This window comes from Ptychodera flava, chromosome 7 (genome assembly GCF_041260155.1).
Source record: "Ptychodera flava strain L36383 chromosome 7, AS_Pfla_20210202, whole genome shotgun sequence".
NCBI lineage: Eukaryota > Metazoa > Hemichordata > Enteropneusta > Ptychoderidae > Ptychodera > Ptychodera flava.
Window position 1 is genome coordinate 6,033,644 of NC_091934.1, and position 25,201 is coordinate 6,058,844.

At 39.9% G+C, this 25,201-nt stretch overlaps 1 protein-coding gene across 2 annotated transcripts; it reads right to left on the reverse strand.

Annotated features, from left to right (window-relative positions):
• Nucleotides 1–218: 218 nt before the first annotated feature.
• On the reverse strand, nucleotides 219–24,936 carry LOC139136646 (uncharacterized). Of its 2 annotated transcripts, none has more exons than XM_070704416.1 (19): nucleotides 24,655–24,936; nucleotides 18,243–19,544; nucleotides 17,539–17,613; nucleotides 16,950–17,075; nucleotides 16,215–16,586; nucleotides 15,871–15,953; nucleotides 15,345–15,505; nucleotides 11,776–11,894; nucleotides 11,450–11,526; nucleotides 11,026–11,184; nucleotides 10,528–10,575; nucleotides 9,531–9,710; nucleotides 9,194–9,285; nucleotides 3,212–3,268; nucleotides 2,729–2,927; nucleotides 2,449–2,523; nucleotides 2,125–2,226; nucleotides 1,693–1,833; nucleotides 219–1,136 (listed from the first exon to the last, which is right to left on the reverse strand). In XM_070704416.1, exons 2-19 carry the CDS (start codon nucleotides 19,540–19,542, stop codon nucleotides 1,008–1,010), a joined length of 3,495 nt encoding a protein of 1,164 aa, XP_070560517.1. In that variant the 5' UTR covers nucleotides 19,543–19,544; nucleotides 24,655–24,936; the 3' UTR covers nucleotides 219–1,007. The 2 variants fall into 2 exon arrangements, with proteins under 2 accessions (XP_070560517.1, XP_070560518.1); XM_070704417.1 differs by having other exon boundaries at nucleotides 15,871–15,944; nucleotides 24,655–24,926.
• Nucleotides 24,937–25,201: the final 265 nt, after the last annotated feature.

The following is a 25,201-nucleotide window of genomic DNA, read 5'->3' on the forward strand; positions in this document are numbered from 1 at the left end:
TATATCGATGCCACACACGTCTGTTCCCATAGTAAGCAAATATTGATGATCTCCCTGTTCGAGTACTTGAGACGGTGAAACAGATGGTAATAAACACCTTTTGCGATAATAATCTAGCGATACCTTAAAATACAGTTTTGGCAGTAAAGATAATAAACAAACTTTATGTGAGATGTCTTGTGTTAGCGAAAACTGCCAATGATATAATTACGATACTTATGACGAAGTTTTCATTATTTATTAATTATTTAATTTACTAATTGAAATCATAATGAGTTATGGGATACAATAAAAGTAGAAGATGCTGAAATACAGAAATGTGATCGATGATGATGGTAGTCACAGAGTGTTATGTGTGTAGATTTTCTAAGCTTTTACTCATAAATATTAAAAGTTTACTGGTCATTATGAAGTATGGTAGTTTCAATTCTGCATCTTGCTGTTTCTAATAAGAGACTGATACAATACAGAGCACTAGGAACGTAGAGTGAGCTATTATCAGCAAGCAAGATTGGCTGCTATCTGTGCGATAACATTTCAGTGTGTGATAACATTAACTAATTTTCCGTTTGATTAACAGGAAGGCAATAATTGAATATTTAAGACGTAAAATTGAGAAAGTCTTTGTATCTTCAAATTATATCCTGTACAGCATGATAACCCAAAAGATAATTACTCATTCGGGTAATCGTAAATAATCGTAAGTAAAATTATGTAAGGTAATAAAAACTTTATCGTCATAGTAGTAGAATTTTCTCGATTGGTTCACATGTACCGGATTATTTGATACCTTGCCTAATCGCACTTAAATCATACATGTATGGATATCTTAACGATCTGAACATCAGACACGAACATCGAAACACTCTGTATCAAACAGTGCGCATATATATATATTATGTTGACATTTATAACGTATAGAAACAAAACCTCAAGTAAAATTTATCTAGTACTCGAACAGCCTAAGTTACTGTGTTTAATTTCACGGTAACAGTCCATGACAGTGTTTAGTCAAATTTTCCCAATTTGATGACAGTTTCGTCCCCAGATGTTTCCTCGACTTGACGCTTGATTCCACTTTGTGAAGGGATAGGGTCGCCGTCGCTGACCTTTGAGCGTAGGAAAGTTCCGGAAATCTACAAAACAACAATAATAGTCGTGTCACTTCAGTCAGTTTTTCAAATTGTACATGGTATTATTGTACAGAGAGCTTTCACACGTACCATGAACGATTTAGGTTGGTGCCATGTTAATCTTTCGTCATGCATTGTTATTGTCATTAAAATTTAGGTGAATGCGTAGGTTTAATTATTACTTCGTTTTATCACTTTGATGACCATCGGTCAAGATGACGTATCGACTAATCGTGAAGGCAGTACCAATGTAAAATATTTACAAACATAAAATGAGTGTCTTCTTTACCCTCTGATGCTTAAAGAAGTGGTATTGATCTCGAAATGTCTTAAAGAAGAGTTCATCAATGAAGAAGGATAACTTTAGGATATGCAGTGTGTAGCCCATTTATTTGAGAATGCAGTTTACCTTAACGGTATTGCATTACGAAAATTTCGAACAGTTTTAAACAGATAAAAACCTTATTATATCTTTGTGCACTAATAATTGTACCTGCCTCGATGGATTGAAATACGTACTGCAAGACTGATACGTTATGGTTACTATACCCTTGCTTACCATAGATTGTGTTTGTTTAATCAGTCCAATCTTTCTAGCCCATTCGTCCACAGCCCGTGAAGCGACATCCTTTTTGCGGTAATCCGTGACGTATACAAAGAGTCTACGCTCTTGAAACGTCTTCGGCATTTGATGAGACATCTTAAAGATAATTTACACAAAAGCTTTAAGTACATGTGCTTGTCGAGCCCTAAAAATGACTGATAAATAAACACTCCTAGACGCGAGATTTAAGTTAACTTGCATTGCACTTTACACAAAAACGAATTTGTTAGCCTTTAAAGTGTACTGTTAGTGTCAAATAGATAACTCAAAGATATTTTTATGATTAAAAAACAAAATCTTTAAACTTGTTTCCGAAAGGACTCTTTTTACAGACCAAAGTGGATGCACTTCACCAGTTAACGTTAACAAAGACGCAAATGTTTTTACCTCTTCCGGTAGTGCATGTCTCGGAACGGGATTTTCTTTGCTGTAGAAGAGCATGTTGTCAATAGGATTTTTATCTCCTATTCCGTAGTCCATGCTTATAATCTGAAGTAGATCACACAGGACAAAAATAAATTACAGATTTGAGTAGTTTCGAATTTTTCCTACAAAGTAAAAATAACACTTACGAAGTGTGTGTTGTAAAACGTTTTCTGTGCATAATAAAGCGAAACTGAGGTGAAGGACAAGTTAAGGTAGCAATTCTCGTTATTCTCTGATAATTTCAATTTTCATGACAGATTAAAGAGATATGATAACATATGTTACCGTAATTCTGAGATCGTCTTCTTCTAAAGACCCGTCATTGGCTTTAGATGCGATGATGTCCTCTTTTCGTATGTCCTGTGGGTAACAATCAGTAGAAGAGAATAAAACGGTGTTAGGAATGCGTATCAATGAAATATAGTCTAAGATTTAATTGATTAGACACAACACAGCTTCTTGATCTACAACGTTCTATCCTAGTCATAGAGCAAATACCTGTCTCATCATGAGAGTAGTGATAAACATCGTATAGTATGCAAAGGAACATTCTTTGAAATTTTACCTTTTCGCTCACATCAGTAGGAAATTCCACTTTAAAGACCAGTTTGTAGATGTCTCTTTTCCCAATCCTTTCCAAGATTGAGCGAGCTTCCAACAGGCTTTCATCCGCATATGATTTTAGGATCTCATAATACATACTGTCATCTAAGGTCATGTAAACATCCATGTCATTGAGTATTTCAGTCATACCAACAGCTTCCCTGAAAAAGAAATTATATAACTTCACATTTTTGAAAGATTGGGGCATGAACATATCATTTTCTCAACTCTTCCTCAAAGTAAATGAGTTTTAGAGGGCCTTAAATAAAGAAGATTTTTTATTAACGATTACACCACTCTGTTCAAGAAGCTCTTTTTCTTCATAAGCTTTTTTCTACGTCATATAATGCCAGTGTCTTGGATTTTGCACCATGAATTATAATATTTTTCTAAATTGCAGAGGAAGAATTATCTACAGGACTTATTATATCAAGGATACACTCACCCATTCTCTCTTCTAAGCTGAAGATGTGGTGCAGCAGCAACAAAAGCATCAGTTATCCTGAAAAAAAACATCGAATCATTTACAATTTTTGACAGAAATGCCAGTTTTTACATGAAAGATATTTAAAAGCAATACATGAATCGAACACTGGTAAAGTTCCCAAAAAATAAGATAATTGTAGATTTTTCCGTACTGTATACGACTTATTCTATGCCCAGGAACCTTTATACTAAATTTGAGAAGCAATCGGACATGAGGATTCTGGATAGTGTTTTACTAAAATGCCAAAAATTCACAATATTGCAGATTCCGTCACAATATCCACTCATCTGATTAAGATCAAGCCCTATTACCCTTTTACTAAATATCGAAGCTCCACGACAAGTGGTTTGTCATGAGAAGTCTAGCATGATGGACGACAGCTGGGCAAGTGGCGGCCATGGTCAGTCAGCCAATCTGACAAGCTCAGAGTACTGACAGCATGGGTAATGAGTTAACAGCGTGTCTATTTTATACTTTACGAATGTGAACCGTTCAAAATGTCTTTGTAAGAGTGATTGTTTGATGAAGGGTGGGTTATTGTAGAGGCAGTTGTTAACTTGTAGAGAAATTTGCATAGTACGTCATGTACAATATATGACCCTTGTGTCAATGCGCATGTGTAATCAGACATTGCAGACATTCCCGCACTTTCCAACCTGTTTTGTACTAGTTTGGTTATTGTTGTTTCATGTTGACGTCACTATAAAGTGATTGAACAAATGGAACTGTCTACAGTCAGGCGGAGGTCATCGGGGTTTAGGAGAACATAGCTGAACACGAAATTAACGGACCGTGGGAACATCGATGAGCCACTGCACACGAGGCTGCCTTCAGCTGAGGACACTACACGCACATGTGAGTAACTGAAAACGGAACGTTCACAAATTATCACGATTGCGTCTGTGGATGTGAAGTGCCCGATCGAGGGTTGTGATTATATGGCTACGCACGCAGAGATGGCAGTGGTGGCAGCCATGTTAAATATACACGCCACTACACACACTGCAATCGCCAGCAAACCTGGGGCAAATGCCAAAGTGGAGAAACTCAAATGCCCCACCATTGCACTGACCAGAACAAGCGAAACCTGGTCGTACTTCATAACCCGCTGGAACGAGTACAAGACGGGTACTAAACTTGTCGGATCCGACATAGTCGCACAGCTACTTGAGTGCTGTGAGGAAGACCTAAGGAAAGACCTCACCCGCGCGGCAGGTAAGAGCTTGTTAGGCAGTAACGAAGAGGATGTCCTTGCCACAATGAGGGTGCTTGCCGTCCGAGCGGAGAACACCATGATAGCCCGGGTAGCACTGTCTAACATGCGGCAGGGGCACGAAGAGCCCATCCAATCATTCCACGCCCGCATCAAGGGACAGGCTGATACATGCAAATATGAGATGAAATGCACCAAGGCAGGGTGCAATCAGGTCAACGATTTCACAGAGGAAATATTACGCGAAGTGATTGCCCGTGGCATCGCGGACCAAGAAATACAATTGACCTGCTTGGTGAAAAAAATCAAAATATGCCATTAAAGGACACGGTAGAGTATATTGAGACAAAGAATCAGGAAGGCGTTCAGCGTCACGCCTTCTCGACCCTCAGACCACCGACACAATAAGTAGCTTATATGGACGGAGAAGCTTACAGGCTGCCCGCACTCTGAAGAAGCCAAGGTGGAAAAGTCGAGGGCCAAGCCTGAAGGAGTACTCCTTCAGACTTTGCCTTTACTGCGGCGGAGGTGGGCCACGGCAAAATGCCCCGAGGGCGCAACAGAGGCACCAAGTGCCCTGCAGACGGCAAAACAGTGCCAGAAGTACAGCTGCAAGAAGCATCTTGACAATGCATATCTGGGTGGTCGACTGACCAGGGCCCCAATCTGAGGAGACTGACGGGCACACGACGAGCAAGCCACACTGCTGCTGAGTTATGCACAGTCACCCCAGCCGCTGCGAGTGACGAGTTATTGCACACCCCCTCGCTCACCACCTATACGATGATATGTGTGATAAGTGGACGAAACGCATGTCCAGCCCACAGCCATATGTCAATGTCACCCTCACCAGCGAACGTGAAGACTACAAAGCACTGGGCTTCGAGCTCCAAAAACGCACCTGCGCAGTGTCCCTGCCCGCTATGGCCGACGCAGGATGTCAGAGCTACTTAATTGGCATCAAAGTTGCCCAACAGATGGGCATGAGTACCGAGGACTTAATACCAGTATCGATGACCATGAAAGTTGCAAATAACGAGGGGATTCGTATCCTCGGAGCCGTGGTGCTCAGGTTTGCCGATAACAGCGATGACGCTCAGAGGTTTAGACACACCAAATTGTGTATGTAACAGACTCTACGGACCGCATATTCCTCTCTCTCTCACATAGCCTGTGTGGACATTGGCATAATCTCAGGCAAATTCCCAATGCCAGAAGAAGTAAACCTGGCAATTTCAGAAGTGGGTGACTGCCCGCGACCAGCAGAGCAGCTGACTAAGCCAACCACACTCACCATGCCGAAACTGAGGCTAATAGAGAGGCACTACAGAAACACTTACTGAAATTGTATGCTCAGAGCACATTCAATACGTGCCCACACCAACCCGTACCAAAAATGACCGGCCCGCCATTACGTCTCATGCTTGATGAGGACACAACACCCATTGCCTATCACATTCCAGTTCCTGTAGATGTACACTGGCGAGACGAAGTGAAAGCAGGTGTGGATCAAGATGTTCATCATGGTGTACCGGAGGAAGTACCATCAGTACGCCAGTAACATGATGTCACTGCATGGTGGTCTGCATGAAAAAGAATGGCAAGCCTAGATGCACTGTCGACTTCCAGGCCCTGAATAAGCACGCCTTCCGTGAGACCCACCACACAATCTCTGTTCCATCTTGCGAGACAAGTTCCTAATGGGAAGCGTAAGACAATCTTTGATGTATGGAACAGTTATCACAGGGTCCCACTACATGAGGTACTTATCTGTCTCACAAGGGTATATTGCTTCCGGAGATGGGTACTCACCACAGTATGACAAGTTGGTCATGGACATTGGTGACAAAGTCAAGTGTGTGGATGACCCGCTACCATGGTTAGACACAATTGAAGAAAGCTATTTCCAAGCGATAGAAAGGCTGGACGTATGCTGCCGAAACAGAATCACCCTCAACCCAGAGAAATTCGTCTTCAGCACACCCTATGGTGGACTTTGCAGGCTTTACAATCACCATGACTGACATGCGACCATGCAGCCGCTACCTGGAAGCAATCCACAATTTCCCACGGCCACGCAACATCACCGACATCAGATCATGGTTTGGGCTAGTCAACCAAGTGGCCTACGCCTTCAGCATGACCAAACGTATGCAGCCATTTCAGAAGCTCCTGAAAAGGGGAGAACATTTTGCATGGTCCCAGGAATTAGATGACATATTTCGTGAATCGAAGGACGTAATCATTCATGAAATTAAACGCGGTGTCCGCATCTTTGACAAGACAAAGCCAACATGCATCGCCACAGACTGGTCGAAGGAGGGCATCGGATTCTGGCTACTTCAGAAACACTGCTGATGCATGCCAATCAAACCCTTCTGCTGCAGCAATGGATGGAAGATAGCCCTAGTTGGCAGCAGATTCACTCATGCAGCAGAATCCAGATATGCACCCATAGAAGGCGAGGCCCTCGCTGTCGCAGATGCCTTAGACAAGGCACGCTACTTTGTGCTTGGCTGCGAGAACGTGATTGTAGCGGTAGACCACAAGCTCCTATTGAAGCTCCTGGCGGACAGATCACTTGATGAAATACCCAACCCCCGCCTCAGGAACCTCAAGGAAAAGACTCTGAGCTACCTCTTCCGCATCGTGCACATACCGGGCATGAAGAACAAGGTAGCAGACGCCATGCCACATAGGCTAGTAGGCACCACGCGAGCATCACTCACACAATTACCGGATGACAATGCCGCTATAGCAATCCAACCCCCACCCAGCGCACACACCGATATCCTATCTCTCCTATGCCAAACCGAGTCAGAGGAAGATGACAACATCATGGATGATGACCTGATATGGTGTGCCGCGGGCCTTGAATCATTGCAATCAGTGACCAGGGATTGCATCAGGAGGCCACCAGCAGTGACAGCGATATGGACATACTGCAGGAAATGGCGACAGAAGGCATGCCTGACTCGAAGCTGGAGATGCCACAGACAATTTGGGACTTTCACCGGTACTGCAAAAACATCAAATTGATGGATGGAGTGATCATATACATGGACAGAATAGTCATACCACCCTCACTTCGTGATGAGGTACTAAAGCCCTGAACGCTGACCACCGAGGCATAACAATGATGACTGCCCGCGCTGAATCCTCTTTGTTCTGGCCGGGTATTTCTGCTGACATCAGCGCTACCCGGAACAACTACGAACACTGCCACCCAATGGCACAATCACAGCCTGGGGTGCCCCTAACTCCACCCATCTCGGTTGTATACCCCTTTCAAGCTGTTTGCTCAGACCTTTTCGTACACAGAGGCGTACACTACCTTGTGACAGTGGACCGATATTCAAATTGGCCAATTATAACACAATCAACAGGTAGTGCCACTAGCCTCATAACCACTTACGCCGCTCCTTTGTGACATACGGAACTCAAGAAGAGCTCATATTGGATGGGGAACAAGTGTTCACCTCTACTGAGACCAGATCATTCCTGCAATGATGGGTGTGTATCATCGCCTATCGCCAGTAGCCTTCCCCTATAGCAGTTGTCGGGCAGAGATTGGAGTGAAAAAAGTGAAACAGCTTATCACCAACAACACAGGCCAGAAGGGAGAACTTGACACCGATGCTGTGTGGAGAGCGGTACTACAATACTGAAACACACCTGACCCAGTCACAAAAATTTCCCCAGCAATGTGCGTCTGTGGCCGCCCAATACGTGACTTCATCTCGATTGTTCCTGGGAATTACAGACCCCATGACACTTGCCACGAAACGCTCAAAGCAAGGGGGAGGCTCTCCGTTAACGCCACATATCCGCATGCCTGACACCTGGGCACTGCACATTAGACAACTTCTACCTCTTGCAGTTGGGGACTCAGTCCGCATGCAGAACCAGACAGGGCACCACCCCAACAAGTGGGACAGGACTGGCAGTATTGTTGAGGTACGCTAACACGACCAAACGTGGTCAAAATTGACGGCTCAGACTGAATCACATTTCGAAACGAAAGATTCACAATGAACAGCCACCACCCAGATCAATATATGATGACCTAGCAACCCGCGCCGTTATACCAAAATCCATCATGACACAATGGATGCCAGATACCAAATCACCTCCAGTAATTACGCCAGTGGACGCACCTAAGTGCCCGACACTACCTGCTCCAGTGAGCCCAGTGGCATCTGGCCGAGGTACACCACAGCGCGCAGGTCATCCAAAACCTACCATGATCCCTGAGACTCGTAGAGCTCATCCCACAGGAGCCTGACAGGACGACCCCAGCACAAGCGACAGGTCAATGTCGATCCACTCGGAAAACAAGCACACAAACCTGGCACAAGGACTACTACATGGGATAGTAAAAATATTAGTCACATAGACATTTGTGCACATGCACAAATTTAACTCTTTTTAAGCCTTTATCCATTAACATAATAAAGACTCGGAGGGGGATAGAGAACATTGCATAGTACGTCATGTACAGTATGTAGCCCTTATGTCAATGCTCATGTGTAGTCAGACATAGCGGACATACCGCATTTTCCAACCTGTTCTGTACTTGTTTGGTTATTGTCGTTTCTCGTTGACGTTACTATAAAGTAATTGAACAAATGGACTGTGTTCTTATTTAACTCGGTTTGCTAAAAACCAAATAGAGAGAGCATTTGATTTCATATATCACTTTTCGCATGCGCTAACATTATACTTACATAATGTCGATTGCGATTTTCACTGGATGAAATGTCGTCAAACTTCTCTGTCTGAATCTTGCAAGTAACATTTCACATGCACTTGATGCTTCCTTTAGAGGAAAGATAAGTTCATGAAAACGGCGCGTAAACTCTTTGCCAAGACCTCCCACATATTCATAGTACAAATAAATAAAGGAATGAAACTGCAAAATATAGAATTATTACTTAACACAATAAAAATCAATCTAAGGTACTTTGAGACTAGACAACACACACACAGCATACAAGCACCTTGTAAATTATCACTCAAGATATGGTAAAGGGATGGTAAAGTAAGTTCAAACAGTCTTCTCACCTTGTCTCGAAAACAGATCTGTTTTCTCTGTTCCGTTTTGGACTGGACCTGCAACACTCCGGCGAACTTGATAAACCGTTCATGCATCGAGTTACCGTGAACTATACCGAGATGGTAGCTATCCCTGGCAAGACCATCCCATTCGCTGGCGTCAATTCCATTTCGTCTGTTTGAAACTATCTATATGAAAACGATAGTGATGAAGTTGAACAAGAGTCCAAGAATTTCAAACCTGTAACGCCCATCGATCCAAAAGAAATTTGATACGTCATCAAAAACCCAGCGAGACTTATGCCTAACAGTAAAGTGTGTATATAGGCTACAACATTAAATTTATGTTGTATTTTTGATTCTCCCTTTGCTATATTCTTAAATTTATCACCAAACAGAGATGTCCAATTGGTGTATATTACTGTTTTGTAATTTCTTTAGCTACTTTTTGGTTACTTTTGGCCTGATATAATTAGCATACATTTGATGAAAATATATTTAAAGTGAATACTAATGGTAATTACAACCACTATATAAAGATAATCCTAAAATTGAGCAACATATGATCACAAGAAAGTCTTAATGCATTGACTCTCTCTCTCTCTTAATAGAGACAAAGCAATTTTGCAAGGGCTTTAATCATTTCTGCCCATTAGTTCTCGTATATTAATCTGAGCTTGGGCATCAATTAACGCATGACTTGAGTACTCACGATTCTATATGAATTTGCTCTAAATGCCAGGAAGGCATTACCATGAGTTGGCAAAGATATATAGGTGTGGTGACGATGATACAAAACACTATTTCGCGTAAGCTGTACTCCTTGGAATATCTTCCGATTCATGTGCTATTCACACTGTTTTACTACTGATTTTATCCAAAATACTGCTGTAATGATGTTGCCCCGGTTGTCATGGTATCTTTATACCATATGTGACACAGGCAAGACCGAGTTATCAAGATTTAAAAACCTTCATCTGACGCCTTGTCGAGTTTTTGAACTCACCTCATACAAGAAATATCGGTACGGACTAGTCGCTTGATACGAATCTGCCTGTAAGAATAGAAAATTATGTTTTGAACCCCTTCCACAAAATGAAATTATGGTAATTACAGTGAGTGAAAGTGGCTGTCATGGCCAATCTAAAAATGAGAAATAACTTAATTAAATGTGCTATAAATAAACTATAGGGTTACCGTACGGTTGAGAACCGTTTTTCAGCCTTTTTAGACTTTCAAGTCGGCGAAAGTCCAACATCATGTCATAATCTGACTATATACACAGCTGACAATGACGTCAACATTTGAGAAAATTTTTCCCTGCTAGTAAGGGCATACATAGAAGTCGGGTATTCGAATTTTCGTAACTCGTTCCTTGCTGTGACTCCAAAGACAGGAGTAAACACGTTGATGTTTATGTTTTCAAAATCGATAATTAATGTGATCGACAAATTAAACAGAAACATTATCGATGGTGACACGAATGAAAGAAATTACGCTTTACCTTGACATACGTGTTTCCAAATTCAAGTGGTCCGTAGATCATTTCTTTCACCAGATGAAATTCATTGTCCATCATTTGGTATCCATATGTCTTGAAAACTTCTTGCAGCTTGTACTTTTTCACCATCAGGTCAAATATCTTAACTGATGCAAGTGTATACTGGAATACAATATATTTATCAGAATTAAACACAAAGAGCACAACATGAACAAATGGAAGATTTAGATCGACAAGAGAGTTTTAAGTTTCAACTATAAATGCTGAACACATTTCATCATGGATTTTGCTTCCACGCTAAAGCCTGCGTCATGTGTTTGCCTTATTACCGAGTCAACTCACGTCCGCAATATTAATCCTACATGTCTCTTTCTTCGAAGAGCAGGTAAGCATTGTTAAATAACTTGTGACATGACAAGACACTTACGGTGAATTCCTCATACCCTGTTGGTTGTAATGCTGGTATTATTCTGTCTTCAAACAGGCTTGAAAATGGACCATGACCTTGTAAGTGAAAGTATCATACATGATGTAAATATATGTTTAGCATAAAAATTCAGCACAACACTTTTCAAGTGGGTTTGCTGTTATGTTCAATGACAGTAAAGGAGATGTATTGCGACTTGTTTGTTTTTTGAAATTTCATATCAAGGCTTTCAAGATTAAACAGATTCCTACGTGGTTTTCTACACTAGATTTTGTATTTTTTGACATCCAAATGGACGTTTCGAGGGTCAAGAAGATATGGCCAACCTAAATCGAGACACAATGCGGCAAGACCGACACAGAGTCCCTCTTCTTTGGTTATGCCGAGTGTATTCTGATAGTTGTCCTTCAGGTGTCTGACCAATTTCAAGGCAAGGAAACATCTTCTGTATATATATATATATATATATATATATATATATATATATATATATATATATATATATATATATATATATATATATATATATATATAATATAAAAGAAATACGGATTAAAAGTTCACCATTGAAAGTCAGACTACATTCTTAACTTTTTTGATAGACAAGAGAGCCTCTATCTGTGAATGCATTCACATACCAACCAAGGGCAGTACTAAGCTAATAACTCTAGCGCAGGTGAAGAATATGTAGTATGACAAAGGAACATGAATATGGCCACTGGATTTAGCACACATATATCATGTAAGGTCATTATCTTCAACGATATCGATATTGAATTATGAAGTTCCGTCAGCTTTATCGGCTGTCTTTAGTCATCTGTGAACTACCTCTTACAACATCTTGGTGTTACTGAACAATTTTAAGTTAGGTAATTTTTGTCATAGATATGTGGCAACTCCAGCATTTCCGCATCGTTTCACCAAGTTATTATTTAGGAGCATCTATATATCCTACAGTTGTTTACAATATCATAGGATATACTCAACAAAGCCACTTTGTTTCACGCTGTGTTATTAGCTTGTGATACATGCGGGGTTATCGTACCCGGCCAGTCAGTTAAATTGATTTGCGTGACCGGATAAGTAGACTGAAAGATCCGTTGCTTGAGGACACTCTCTACGCTCCTCTCCTCTTACGACTGGACGTGGTCGGTCTCATGCGGCGGGGAGATGAAAGAAATTTAGTCACGCCTACAGCTACAGAAGTTGATGCAGAGTGCTGTTGAATATTTATGAAACTAAGTCCTCTCTCTGCATAAGTATGGTGTTCATGTAACACTGTCAATCAATTACCATTACAGTCCCCAGTCTGTACATTCATTTTAAATGTAAACATTCACACGTAGTAGGAATTAGTCAAACAGGTAGATGTCCGATCAGGAACGAGCGAATTTTGCTACATTGACAAATTAATTTTAGCTCAATGCTGCAGAGCGGACAACATGGCCTTCGCGACCACAAGCCCGCAAGTGCAGGTGTGAGCAAATCACGGGCTAGTATCCATCAAAATGCATGCCCATTGGCGCCTTTGTGATGTGACCGTGACTAGCCTTGCCTGAATTTACACTGGCACGCTAGTTACCTAAATTTTGTAAAGTTCACGATTTAACTGCTTGCTCTCCAACTGCAAAATGCAAGATAAAAATTGCGCTTGGCATGAAGAAATTTTGCCTCAATTAACGAAACTTATGAACCAAACAATATAACAAGATACCGATCATCATTTTTTCGAGCAGTGGTATGTCATGAGATGACTGTAACGTGACACTTTGTGATTTTCTGCAAACTCCATGCTGTGAATATCTCGGTATCCTCAATACCCTACGCATTAAAAATATTAAATTCATCGATACCCATGTAATCATTATGGAAATAGATAAAATTTACAACAAATAACACACAAGACAGTGTCACGTGCAGTGTTTCAAAGTTGTGTCGATCGCGGCGATGTGCGATGATAGTTGGCTCCTGTATGCGAAGGCTATGATGAGGAGACTATTTGTTGTAAGGGGTGCGTGAATATCAGGAAGATGTACAAAGTCATTACGGCGGATAACATTTTATATTATAGCCCAGGGACTATGTGCCCGGCCAAGGGTAGATGGACCAAATGGTCTCCTGCCCCGAGGGTACATAGTCCCTTGTTTGGGCTATAATGTTTTTATTACAAGCCTCTCTTAGACAGTTTTCACCAACAATATTTAGGTGTATTTTCAAATTATAATCAAATGCTTGATTTCCATCTTAGGCGAAAATCCATTCAAAATGGAACGATTTTCATCATCGAATGGCTCATTGATATATTCAAGCTACTGTTATGCGGTTTATCAACTTTTTATACAAAATTTTCCTCAAATGTGATTTTCTATAGGCAAAACATGAGATTTCAAAATTTATACATCCAAAAGTTGTGAAGTTGAAAATAGTTCCGGTCTACTTTCTGCCAAGTGATGGCTATGCAGCCAGCGACGTCATCGACGAGTTAGCAGTGAATCCTAAGGAATATGTGACGTACGATATACGAGGCATGTAATAATACCTTTTGAGGAAAGAAAGGAGTAAAGATGACAAGATAATGTTGAATGGAAGTTCATGTGACGGAACTGCAAGTGAAACCAAACTACATTGCAGTATTTTTAATCTACGGCCTTTGTTCTCTAATAGAAGAGTCCTTCTGATGTGTAACTCGACGTACGACGTTCGTTTTCTCTCTTGATACTAGCACAGACATGGTTTCTTGTCTGTGACAGCAGCCATTTCGTCACTCACAGCAGCGGTCGGAATAAACCATTATTTTAATCAAAGACTTTCACTTTTGACAGCAAGGAATTATTTAACGGGCCGGACATTATTGTTTTGATATTATAATTTTTGAAAGGTCTATGCTGCAAAGACATACTCATACGGCATTAATACCAGTCTAGAGCCAAATCAATTGATTTTTTTCGTAGAACCTAGATTCATGCGCGACTTTTCTGGGTTTTTTTTTTTTTTGTTTTTTTTGGGGCGGGGTTCTGGATTAAATTCAATCTGTCATTTCGCTGAACAACGTTTTCTTCATCACTTAATTGAACGCTACTTTGATATGGAATCTATCTGAGTAAAGACTTTCATGTCAGTTAGGCTTGGAAACTGTTTGTGTGTTCCGAGTCGTTTTGCTTTTACGCAACGGTGTTCTGTGTTTCGTTTGATGCTGATTGATGTTGCTACTCGCAGAATTTACGCAAGCCCGTCGAGCAAGTAGGCACCAAAATTACTTGCCTAACGGTAAAAATACAATATCCGTGAGTTCGGGCCAGTGGATTTGCTCACCCGAGGTTGAAGTGTGATACCGACAATAAAGAACGTCCTCTCCAGTACAGAAACTGTCAAAGGTCTGCCTTTACTTCGTATTCAGCACAATTATAAGTTTTTCCGAACACTTTCTTATTGCCTCGGTGTAACATGCAAGATTGATTTCGAATGCAAAATCACGATCGTTATTGATTGGCAGAGTTGTTGCATTACCATAGATATCATACTGCAGGTAATTACAATGGTTTTTTTCTGCCAGTTGTTGACATTACAGAAATAGGTGAAGTCATATGCTAATTTTTAATTAATCATGCACTTCGTGGGCTGCATGGGCGTGATATAGATCTCAAAACTGCCAATAAATTTCTTGACGAAATCTGATTGGTGCAACAAAATGCGATCGGGACTGATACAGTGACCACATCCATTGGCATTCGTAAAGAGGGGAAGCGTTGAGGGCGCCCTTGAGCGACGGATCTTTCAGTCTACCGGATATGCCATGCCATGTTAAATTTGTGTTGCTGGTTAACTATACTACGCAAAAGATCTTCAAAATAACTTGATGTAAATTATAATAAATTAATATGACGCAATTTCTTACCCAATACTGTGTTCGAATCTTGTATGAACAGATCCAGGATACACAAAATTCACTGTGCCAAGCTTTTTTATGTTTCTGAGGCGTTGGAACTCAGGTGTATCAATAATCGTCATGTATACGGGATCCATTTCGATGGTACCATGGATTGGGTCTTGGATTACCTGCGATTTGGTGAAAGAGTTAAGAAGATGATGAAAGAATATCTCTGACATCAAACCTCTGAAGATATACTGTACTTAGCTTGAATGTACGTTAGACCCATTTTCGTCGCGGTATTTCAGTTTTTACAGCTTTACTGATATTAACCTATTTCAACTTCATAACAGACAATCTCATCTCCAAACTATTGTCGACTCAGATTTTCATCTGATATACTCAACTTCCCCAAAGCAAGCAATGCAATAAGCATTCGAGAAGAAAATTACATTATAAATTCCTCATAAAAAATTAACTATAACACGTTTGCCAGGCCAGTCCCAAAATGCTAGAAAAGGTAAGATTTCTAAAATTAAAACTTTTTCCATACCTTAGTAGCTCGTCTCATTCGAAGTGGTATACGTTCAGGTTCAGTGACTTGTGATGAAGACACAAACTGCTCCTCTGTAAAAACTAATAGATCTCTGACAGATTTTGTACCACTATAATCTTTTACATTGGTAAAGCTCTATGTTTTCTGGAACTTTGGAAACCTGTTACTATATACTCATTTCATGGATACTACTTGTCAAGTGACTGATGTATTATTTATGGAGGGAAAGTACTAAAAAATATTTAATGAACGAACATGCACATGACAATACAATGTAATCATGCCTTTTATCATTTGTTTTGTGACAATAATGATATGATTATAAATAAGAATAGCACTACCTGTGCGTCTGTATTGTAAGAGTGCTTTACATTGTCTATATTCCCATGTTCGAATGCTCGCCTTGACGATGACTGTGGTCGTGTTCAGTTTCTTCAAAACATGCGCCGTGATGAGATCCTTGCGAAAAACCTCATCCAGTTTTCCACTCCACATGTCAGACCATATCGTCTCAAGCCCCTCCACGGTTTTGACATTTGCTGACACTATTATACTTTCTCCGCGCGAAATTAACCCGATTGCAATATCATTCTTTTCACAATATTCCTTCACTTCAGGCAACTGGTTGTCGTTGTTTATGTGATCAAGTATACACTCATCAAGCTGTGACTGAGGCTCAGTATCCATGCTGTCCCTTACAGTGACCTTGATATCTGTTAGGAAAAAGAATCTGTTTAATCTAAGCCTAAATTTACCATAGTTTAAATCCTCACGAAGTTCTAAGGCATAACTTTTACTCTCGACATGCAACGGCCATTCTCATCAACATTTTAGTAACAGGATGAACCTATATGATATCTATTCTGTGACTGATTATTAAGTAGCTGACAAATTTTCATTATCATACTGAAATGAATGCTTTTTATTGGTTTTAGGAACTCAAACATCAAAATAGTGTGCACATTTTACTTCCGCAAAATGTTGCCTATTCGAAACACATTGATGGTGAGTCAGAATAATTATTTGGAGATTTTCTAAACGTTAATGGTGAACAAATGCGCAATTATTTAACTTGCCGAGAGTTTCGCTAGCGTCCTGACTGTTTTGACTGTCACTGGTAACCGGTTCTGTTTGACTTTGCGATGATGACACAGACGTAGACGAATTCGAACTTCCCCTAGTATGGGTATCATCATCACGACCTGAAATCAAATAAGGTTTAAAGATAGTTCACATATCATCGCTTGTAAATTAATTTTGACTTATCACATGGAAAACAGTTTCAAACGCATATCGAACGATAAAATAGTAATCACCAAGGTTGTCGTCAGGTGGTAATTCATCGTTACGACTTAGTTCACTTCTTTGCCGCCAGAGTATAAGCATGTCGATAAAAACTAAGGCATCAAACAGTGTGTGCTATGCAACAATATTGTGACCCACATGGTCTATAAATATTTCTCCTCAAAAATGATGACATAAAGGTTCTTTACCGTACTTTTAATATTCTGACAGATGTGGACATATTTACTGTTCAGAACACGGTCAAACAAAGTGTCAAAAATAATGTCATTGTGAATAAGAATATGTTGTCACAAGTCGATAAGGTCACTGTCCATAGACTATATTAGGTAAACACAGCATTTGAAATACTGAACAACGCACCTCTGTGAGCAGGTAGGCCTGATTGTGAGGAGGTTCCACTTTGATCCATGGACTGTCGAGTCGAAGCATCGTCAACTGCAATGAAAAGACAACTATACATGGGTGAATTTAATCTGGCGAACAGTGCCAAGATATATATATATATATATATATATATATATATATATATATATATATATATATATATATATATATATATATATATATATATATATATATATATATATATGTACGGTCTGTGTTAATCTTTAAGAAATGTTACTTCTTTTCGAATTTAAGGGGATTTGTCACATTGGCAACCCCTCTCCTACATACAGTAAGATGATGGAAAATACAAGAAAAGTCACGTTTACTGAGGAGTCGGGGCATCACGCAGGCAATTGAAGCCCGAGGATAAGCAAGGACCATAATTGTCAAAATTTAATTTTATGCAAAAATAAAGAAGATTACGAATGGTTTGTTGGCGTCCCTTGATATTGCTGGAAACATATCAACTATATTGAAAATAAACTTTCGTAGCGTGATGGGTGGAATGATTGCAGTAAGGTGACTAAACTTCTTTCCTACCATTTACTGATATATATATAATATATATATATATATATATATATATATATATATATATATATATATATATATATATATATATATATATATATATATATATATATATATATATATTATGAACACTTGAGTCTCATTACCTTCATTCCTCGGACAGTTTTTCATCAGCGACTCCATCAACTTCGCAATCGTTCCCTCCGACGCTGAACTGTTAATCAGGGGTTTCAACTCTTGACTCCGACGAAATTCTCTGTCATATTTTTCGAAGACTTTATTCAGTGAAGACGTCCATTCTCTGACCATGTTGCCATGATTCTGACCTGCTCCAATGTTGACAGTGATGTTGTCGGAATGAAGTGTTAGATTTGCATCCTCACTTACGAATCTCGCCAGACCACAATGATTGCTTAGCAAGCAGGGCGTGCCAGCTGCCAGACAGTTCAAACCAATTACTGAAAAAGTACTTTCTAAGTCTTGGTCGACAAGGACTGTACACTGCCTCAAAGCTGTAGATATAGCACTTGCTTTCGTATTTGAACTGGTGACGACTGTAATCTTTGCTGGGCCAGGTCCTGGCTGCTTGGCAATTTGACCATTAAGCCAAGACCTTAAGTCGTCATCAGAGATATTTGCCATGTGAACTTTAAATATTGGTCTCACGTCAGGACGGTTGCAGGACATTTCACAAATTGACTCGACTATACTTTCAAATTTGGCCAGCTGTCCTGGATCTTCTCCGTGTTTATTGCAAATCATGAGAATTTCAGCGTGGGTTTTGATGTCCGCTGGGCTTACTACCAGTTTCGAAAATTGTTCTTCAGGATATGGTAGATAACACTTGCATTCTGGCCTGTCTCTGTCATCCAGACCCCGAAATTGATTCTTGCAATGGTTATATACTATCTGTCCAACAGCGGCTACAAGATTGGACATAACAGCACAGTCGTCTATTTCTTTTGCCTTCTCTTCCCTAAAGCCAGGGGAATCAACAGATTCTCTTGGCTGTTGGATCAGGCGATCTGGTATAAAGTGGACGAAAATCCATAAATGAGCGTCTTCGTTGCACTCTTTCTTCAGTATGCTACAAGCAGCACTAGCGGTGTTGTCTTCTCCGGACGCAGAATGGCCGACCACCAATCGTATTGGTAAACCTAAACGCTTGATTTTCGGGTAAAAGTGTTTGTACAGAAATAACCAGTTTCGTGTTGGTGTTAAATGAAGAGTCGCGATATAGTCATCAATTTGTGGCTTAATTAATTCAACATTTGACATTCTCGCATCTTCTGCTACCTGTTTCGGAATCTCAGGGTCTATTACCGTTGAATACACTCTCAAACCAGTCCTCTTAGCGATCTCTTTAGCGATTTGCCGATTCACATATGGCACCGGCGAAATACCATTGTCAGATATCCATTCTTTGGCCAACAACAAGGCTGCCATCTCTGAAAATGAAGTATTGTGAGATTACACAGCTTAGTCCTAAATACACAATATTTGAGTAAATGCAAATTTGCCCATTATTAAATCGTCTGAACCCACAATTTAAAAGCAACGAATACTATAAAGTCAATTGTTTCGTCAACAGAAAATCGAGACCTGTAATTCTCCCGACTCATTTTGCTTATTAATCATCCATTTGAACTGTGTTTGTATAGGTACACGGTAAAAGTGTGATTAGTTCTTTACGGATCCTCCAAGTAAATTTTGTTTAAATGCCAGTAAAGTGGCGAATATTACAGTGAATAATTAATGTTGTGCAAGCAATACGCGGAATAAGACTCGTATAGAACTTACAGAAGAGTTTGTGGCACTAGGACTTGTGCCTCCGGATATTTAGCAAAACAGATACTTACACTCATTCTATCCCTAACCCAAGCCATAAATTTATGGGAAATGTCCGTGCAGTTTATGTTTAGGTAATTGTCCTGATATGTATTCTACATACTAGTACGTGTACATGTTCTTCGAATCCAAGACAACCAGGAGAAAAGCGCAATGCTCATGCATGAAACTTTATTCTGCCGTGATATCGATATATACCGACAATCAGATCGTTACCTGCAGTGACGATAAATAAATCTGACCACCGTTTTGGATACTGTGTCAGTTTCATTGATTGACAGTGTTAAATTTACTAGAGATTTCGCAGTTTGCAGGGTCTCAAATGTTTATTTTACTCTAACAGAGTATATCTTACGCTGCGACGATTACTTTTAAGAGCTTCTACAGGCAGCCTTGGAAGGGGTGGCTGACGTCACCGCATGTTATAATGTCAGCTAAATCATTTTGTCGTGTCATGAGCTTTGAAAGTACGAAAATAATGGGCAAATAATCCAATGCAAACCTTTCCGCATAAGGATAAACCATCACGTGAAATTCATCAGAAAATGAATCTGATCAGAAAGACCACGAGTACTGTTGAACTCTGGTATACACGGGTTCAATTTTACTTCAAACCTTTCTCAGATACCATACAAACAAATCGTCAATTTTCCTATTTTAGTCATGTTATCTGTAAGCCTTGCCTAGTAGGACTTTAGTACAATTTTAGCGCCTGCAAAGTCACATCAAATTTCGTTCCGTAAGTCTTGAAAAATCGCCCATTGCCCAGAATGAAATATGCAGACCGAACCATAAAAGATCCAGCCAGATATAAATCTTTCTATGATTATTACTCCTATATAGTAACACGATTTCGACTCGCATGATTTTATCTTGCTTCTTATTTTGCCCCGTTGTCGAGCAATAGGTCGATTAAGGACGTCATTTTGGGCTCCAGCTTCTCTAAGATTACAGGAATATGTGGTATAATGTGTTAAAAAATCTAAAATTTGTATAAAAATGCGATTTTTAAAATAATGTTTCCGTCGCACGAGAAATATTCAGAGGTACCAGTGGTGAATGGTAATTATACTAATGTTTACACGATAAAATTGATTAACCCCTGATCAGTATGTCATTAAATTGATAATATTAAGATGCTATAATTCTTTGATTTTCGTCTAAATTTGTACTTTTTCTCATTTTCACACGATCCGTGGAGCTGATCAACGACGTTCTTCTACTTGCTACCTGACACGGTGACCATTTTCTAAAGCTGTACGTCACCCCGGTGGCTTACCCAGTGCGTTTGTGGGTCAAATGATGCCAAGAAAAACAATTAATTGGTGGAAAACTTACAAATTTGCAGATGGACATGTGGAAAATTTTCGTATTTTGCACGCCAAACTTTGCAAACATAAGTTTGCTGACCCGAAGGCCTGTTGAAGTGCCCATTTTCACGATGCTTCGGCCGTTGCGCTTGAAGGGGAAGGGATAAATACACGTTATTCTGCCGCCGGGCAATGAGCAGTAGTTCCCATCGATCGATAGTGGGCTTTCATGAAACTACTCGCGTTGTAAAATTGTGAGAAAAAATGTATTATTTAATGTCAATTATCTGTAATCTGTGTATTTTTCAAAGGGATGTTTTTCAAGCATCGTATCTGCTTTACCTCCTTGCTTACTGGTACGCGTTCACAGTCGGTTGTATGCCTTAATATATTATCCGTGCACTTGTAGTTAACTAATATCAATCCTTTGAGACACGGTTACGTTTGATGGACATCTTTCACTGTCAATGAAATGGGTCTTGGAATGGTTGTCCAATAACGTCTTTTTAAGTTAGATACGATCCATGAAACCTGCTTCTCAAACATCATTGTAGCATGATGGCTACAGAGTATATCAGCGAGGTCGAGGAAAAGGCACTTCCAAGGACTGCGAGTTGACCACTCACTGTTAACTTCTATGCGCCCGCAGCTTTGAGTAGATAGTCGATCGAAGGCTAGGAAAGTGAGGCCGAAGTTGGAAGGAAATTGCTAAAACATTACCGAACTTCGGCCTGACACTCCCCCCTATAATGATAGTACATATCAACAAAGGTATGAGTTATGGTCATGAAATAAACTTACTTTTTGATGAATTTATCATTTTCCACATTTTCAGCAAGCAATAAAGTACTCCATGTTTTATATCAATTTAAATATTAATCATAACACTGTGGCTATGTCTATTTCATCTCCGACATTTTATATCCGTTTAGGTCAATGTCGTGTCAGCACATTATTTAAAACTTCAGTTCGAACAGTGTGCATTTGTTATTGTCCCTCAGAGTTATAAATACGTCGAATATTCAGGTCGTAGCTAAAGTTTTTTTTTCATTGAGTATATGGCTTTTTGTGTCTCCCAACTAATTACCACCACTATATCCGATTGAATGGTGATAATTTTCACACGCATCAGACTTTCAACGCAATTCTAATCGCATGAGTTACCATGGCACCAACAAACACCGCCATTCGATCACGGATCATTGATTTTGCTCATAAAAATGACAAGCTCACCAACTTTACCATTTATGAAAAAACTAGTATGTATACTGAAGATCTATAATGAATACTATATCTATGTGTTCCGTACACACTAAGTACTAGTTTACATTGATGGTATCACAATGATTTCGACACAGTAAAATAATACCCAACGAAACCTACGAATCAAATTCCACTTCTTCAAAATTGCTCGTTAGATAGCTTTGATATTTGGTGTAAAGTTCCTTGTAGATAATTTAATTAAAATTTATTCAAAATATCTTGTCTTTCAAGGAGCGTAAGAACTCTGAGAAATATTCTAAAATATTAAGGCAAATATCAAGGTTGACAAGGTGCCCGTGTTTTTGAGTGATAGATATATACTCCTATTGCTATCATCATTCTTGTCAAAAACACGTTTGCCTGTTACTATGGGTGTAGCCATGGTTGCTAGGGAAGTTACAATAATTTTTGAAGGTTTATTGATTTACGTACCCATCATCAATGTCAGTTTTCCCCAAAACATTTTTCGCTGCTGTTGCCATGGGTGTGGTCATGGTTGCTAGGGAGATTAAACTTATATTGAGAAGTTTATTTACTGGAGGACTGATCACATTATCACTGTTAGCCAAAACTCATTAGTTTGCCTGTTGCTACGGGTGTGGTAGTTGGTGAGGGAAGTTATACAAGACTGGCTTAGTTTTTAGGTGTAATGACTTATGTTTCTATTGTCATCACCATTATACATTATTGCCTGAATACATGGGTTTATGTGCAAGAGCAGATTATCAACAGTTGCAGCTCCTGCCCTTTTACAAGGCCAAATCGTTGTTTTTACGAAACTTTACTGGCATTCATACATTTTTAGATTTATTCGAGATTAAAGTCATAAAATGCGACAAAACGGTTCTAGATTTTGTTTAATTATTACTAACATTAGAACCATTGGACGACATCAAAATGTTGGAGGCCAAAATATTCAGATCTCACTACAAGGCAGAGCAAAACTTTCAGGTCCTCCCCCTCGACTACCCCTAAAATTTCGGAATCCCCCTGAATTCCTCCAGCCCCCCCCTCCCTCACCATTTTTTGAATGCGGCCTAACAGCGGACGACAAAGTGGTAGATATACCAAAGTTGATAAGTTCCAAACAATATTCTTTACACTATTCCCCATCTATCTCGCAAACAGCGAGGAACTAGACTGGTAATTTACGATATCAATGTGTACTACTGCTTGCTGAGTGTGCGATTTTTTCCTCGATCTCCCTGTGCTTCCTACGTGTAGCTGGGCAACGGTATTCAACGTCAGAGAATAACATGCAACGGTTATAGACCTTTTCCCGATTATCCCACAATACATTGCTGTGACTATGTCAAACACAGTATATACACTCAAAACAACAAAAACGTATAAATTTTGTCTTGTACAACAAATTGATAAGAATGACACAAGTTTGCAATACGATGCGTGTGCTGTCATGCCGCCCCGTCAGTCATTACTGATGTACAATGGATGAACTGTCATGCGGCTCGATCAGTCATCGGGTGTGGGAAGCATAATGCTGTCAGGCCGCCTCTTTTGGCATTAGGTTTACGCTACAGGGTGCCGTCGTGCCACCCCTTCAGTCATTAGCGGGTGTACGATACCTAATGTTGTCAGCAGAATATTGCTATCCCTTGGAAACAAACTCAGTGATCCTCCTACCATTCCAAAAACCCAAACAACAGTGCTATGCTATCGCCAATGCTCTTAATTTGGCACGCCTAATATTTACTTTCGCGTGATGGTAAATATTTCCATCCAGAACGCCGTTCAATTTCGTATCTCTACGGGCATGCGCATAAATGAGGTGACAAAGTTCACAACAGTTAACATATTAAATTTGACATTTGAATAAATCAGTTGCCCCCGGATGGTGAACCGGGGAATGAAAGAAGAGATGCTGGCTCAACGTTTACATTATAATAAACCGAAAGTAAAATTTCCGTAAATATGTTTACGCCCACAAAGGAAATAATGTACTGAAATTACACATGAACGATTCCACAGTGAGGCGTTCACATAAACTCACCGTGAATGCGTGGCCTATTTTCTGAAGACCTCATCAGATATAGCGAAAAAAATGTCGGATCTCTAATGCGCAATGGTGCAAGTCATATTGGATAAATAAGAAAGATATCCTGGGTGTCAAACTTACCATATGTATGAAAAACGTTCAGTGCGACGACAAGTCTGATAAGCGGATAAAGGGCTGCGGCTGGTGTACTTCCGTCTGTTGTCGCGTGCCTAGCGTATAGACAAGCAAAGATATACTTTCACACTGGGCATATTCTTACGAGGCCACTGTCAAGCTGGCATCATACCGGTCATAACTGGTTTGGATATTAAGATAGCGTGATAGACACGGAAACATAATTGTGAGCGTTTGAAGTCCCAGTTCCTTTAATCAAACTGAGCGCATGCGCAGTTATTTACCTATGGGAAAGGTTACAGGGTTGTTAGGTCGTGTTGACGAGGACGTACAGGAGCAGTTGCTCTCGAAAACATTGACAAGGGATCGGAAGATGTTGATTCTACAAAGGAAAGAGGGCTTAAAATATATTAATGTGATGAATGTCAAACGTGCACGGCGTGCCTTCAAAATATCTGAGTAAAATCTACCGAAACGCCAATGTTATGGTCTACTAGCAACTGTAATCACGTTGGCATATTCTTCTTGCGGTAGAAGTCTAGTAGCTTGGGAG

Bases quoted from the DNA above. Each gene is read 5' to 3' on its own strand.
- LOC139136646 (XM_070704416.1), bottom strand. From the start codon at position 19,542: ATGGCAGCCTTGTTGTTGGCCAAAGAATGGATATCTGACAATGGTATT. The intron at 15,506-15,870 runs GTATGGAAAAAG...ACCAAATCGCAG, and splicing joins GAATGAGACGAGCTACTAAG to GTAATCCAAGACCCAATCCA. The intron at 11,185-11,449 runs GTAAGTGTCTTG...ATTGTATTCCAG, and splicing joins CAGGGTATGAGGAATTCACC to TATACACTTGCATCAGTTAA.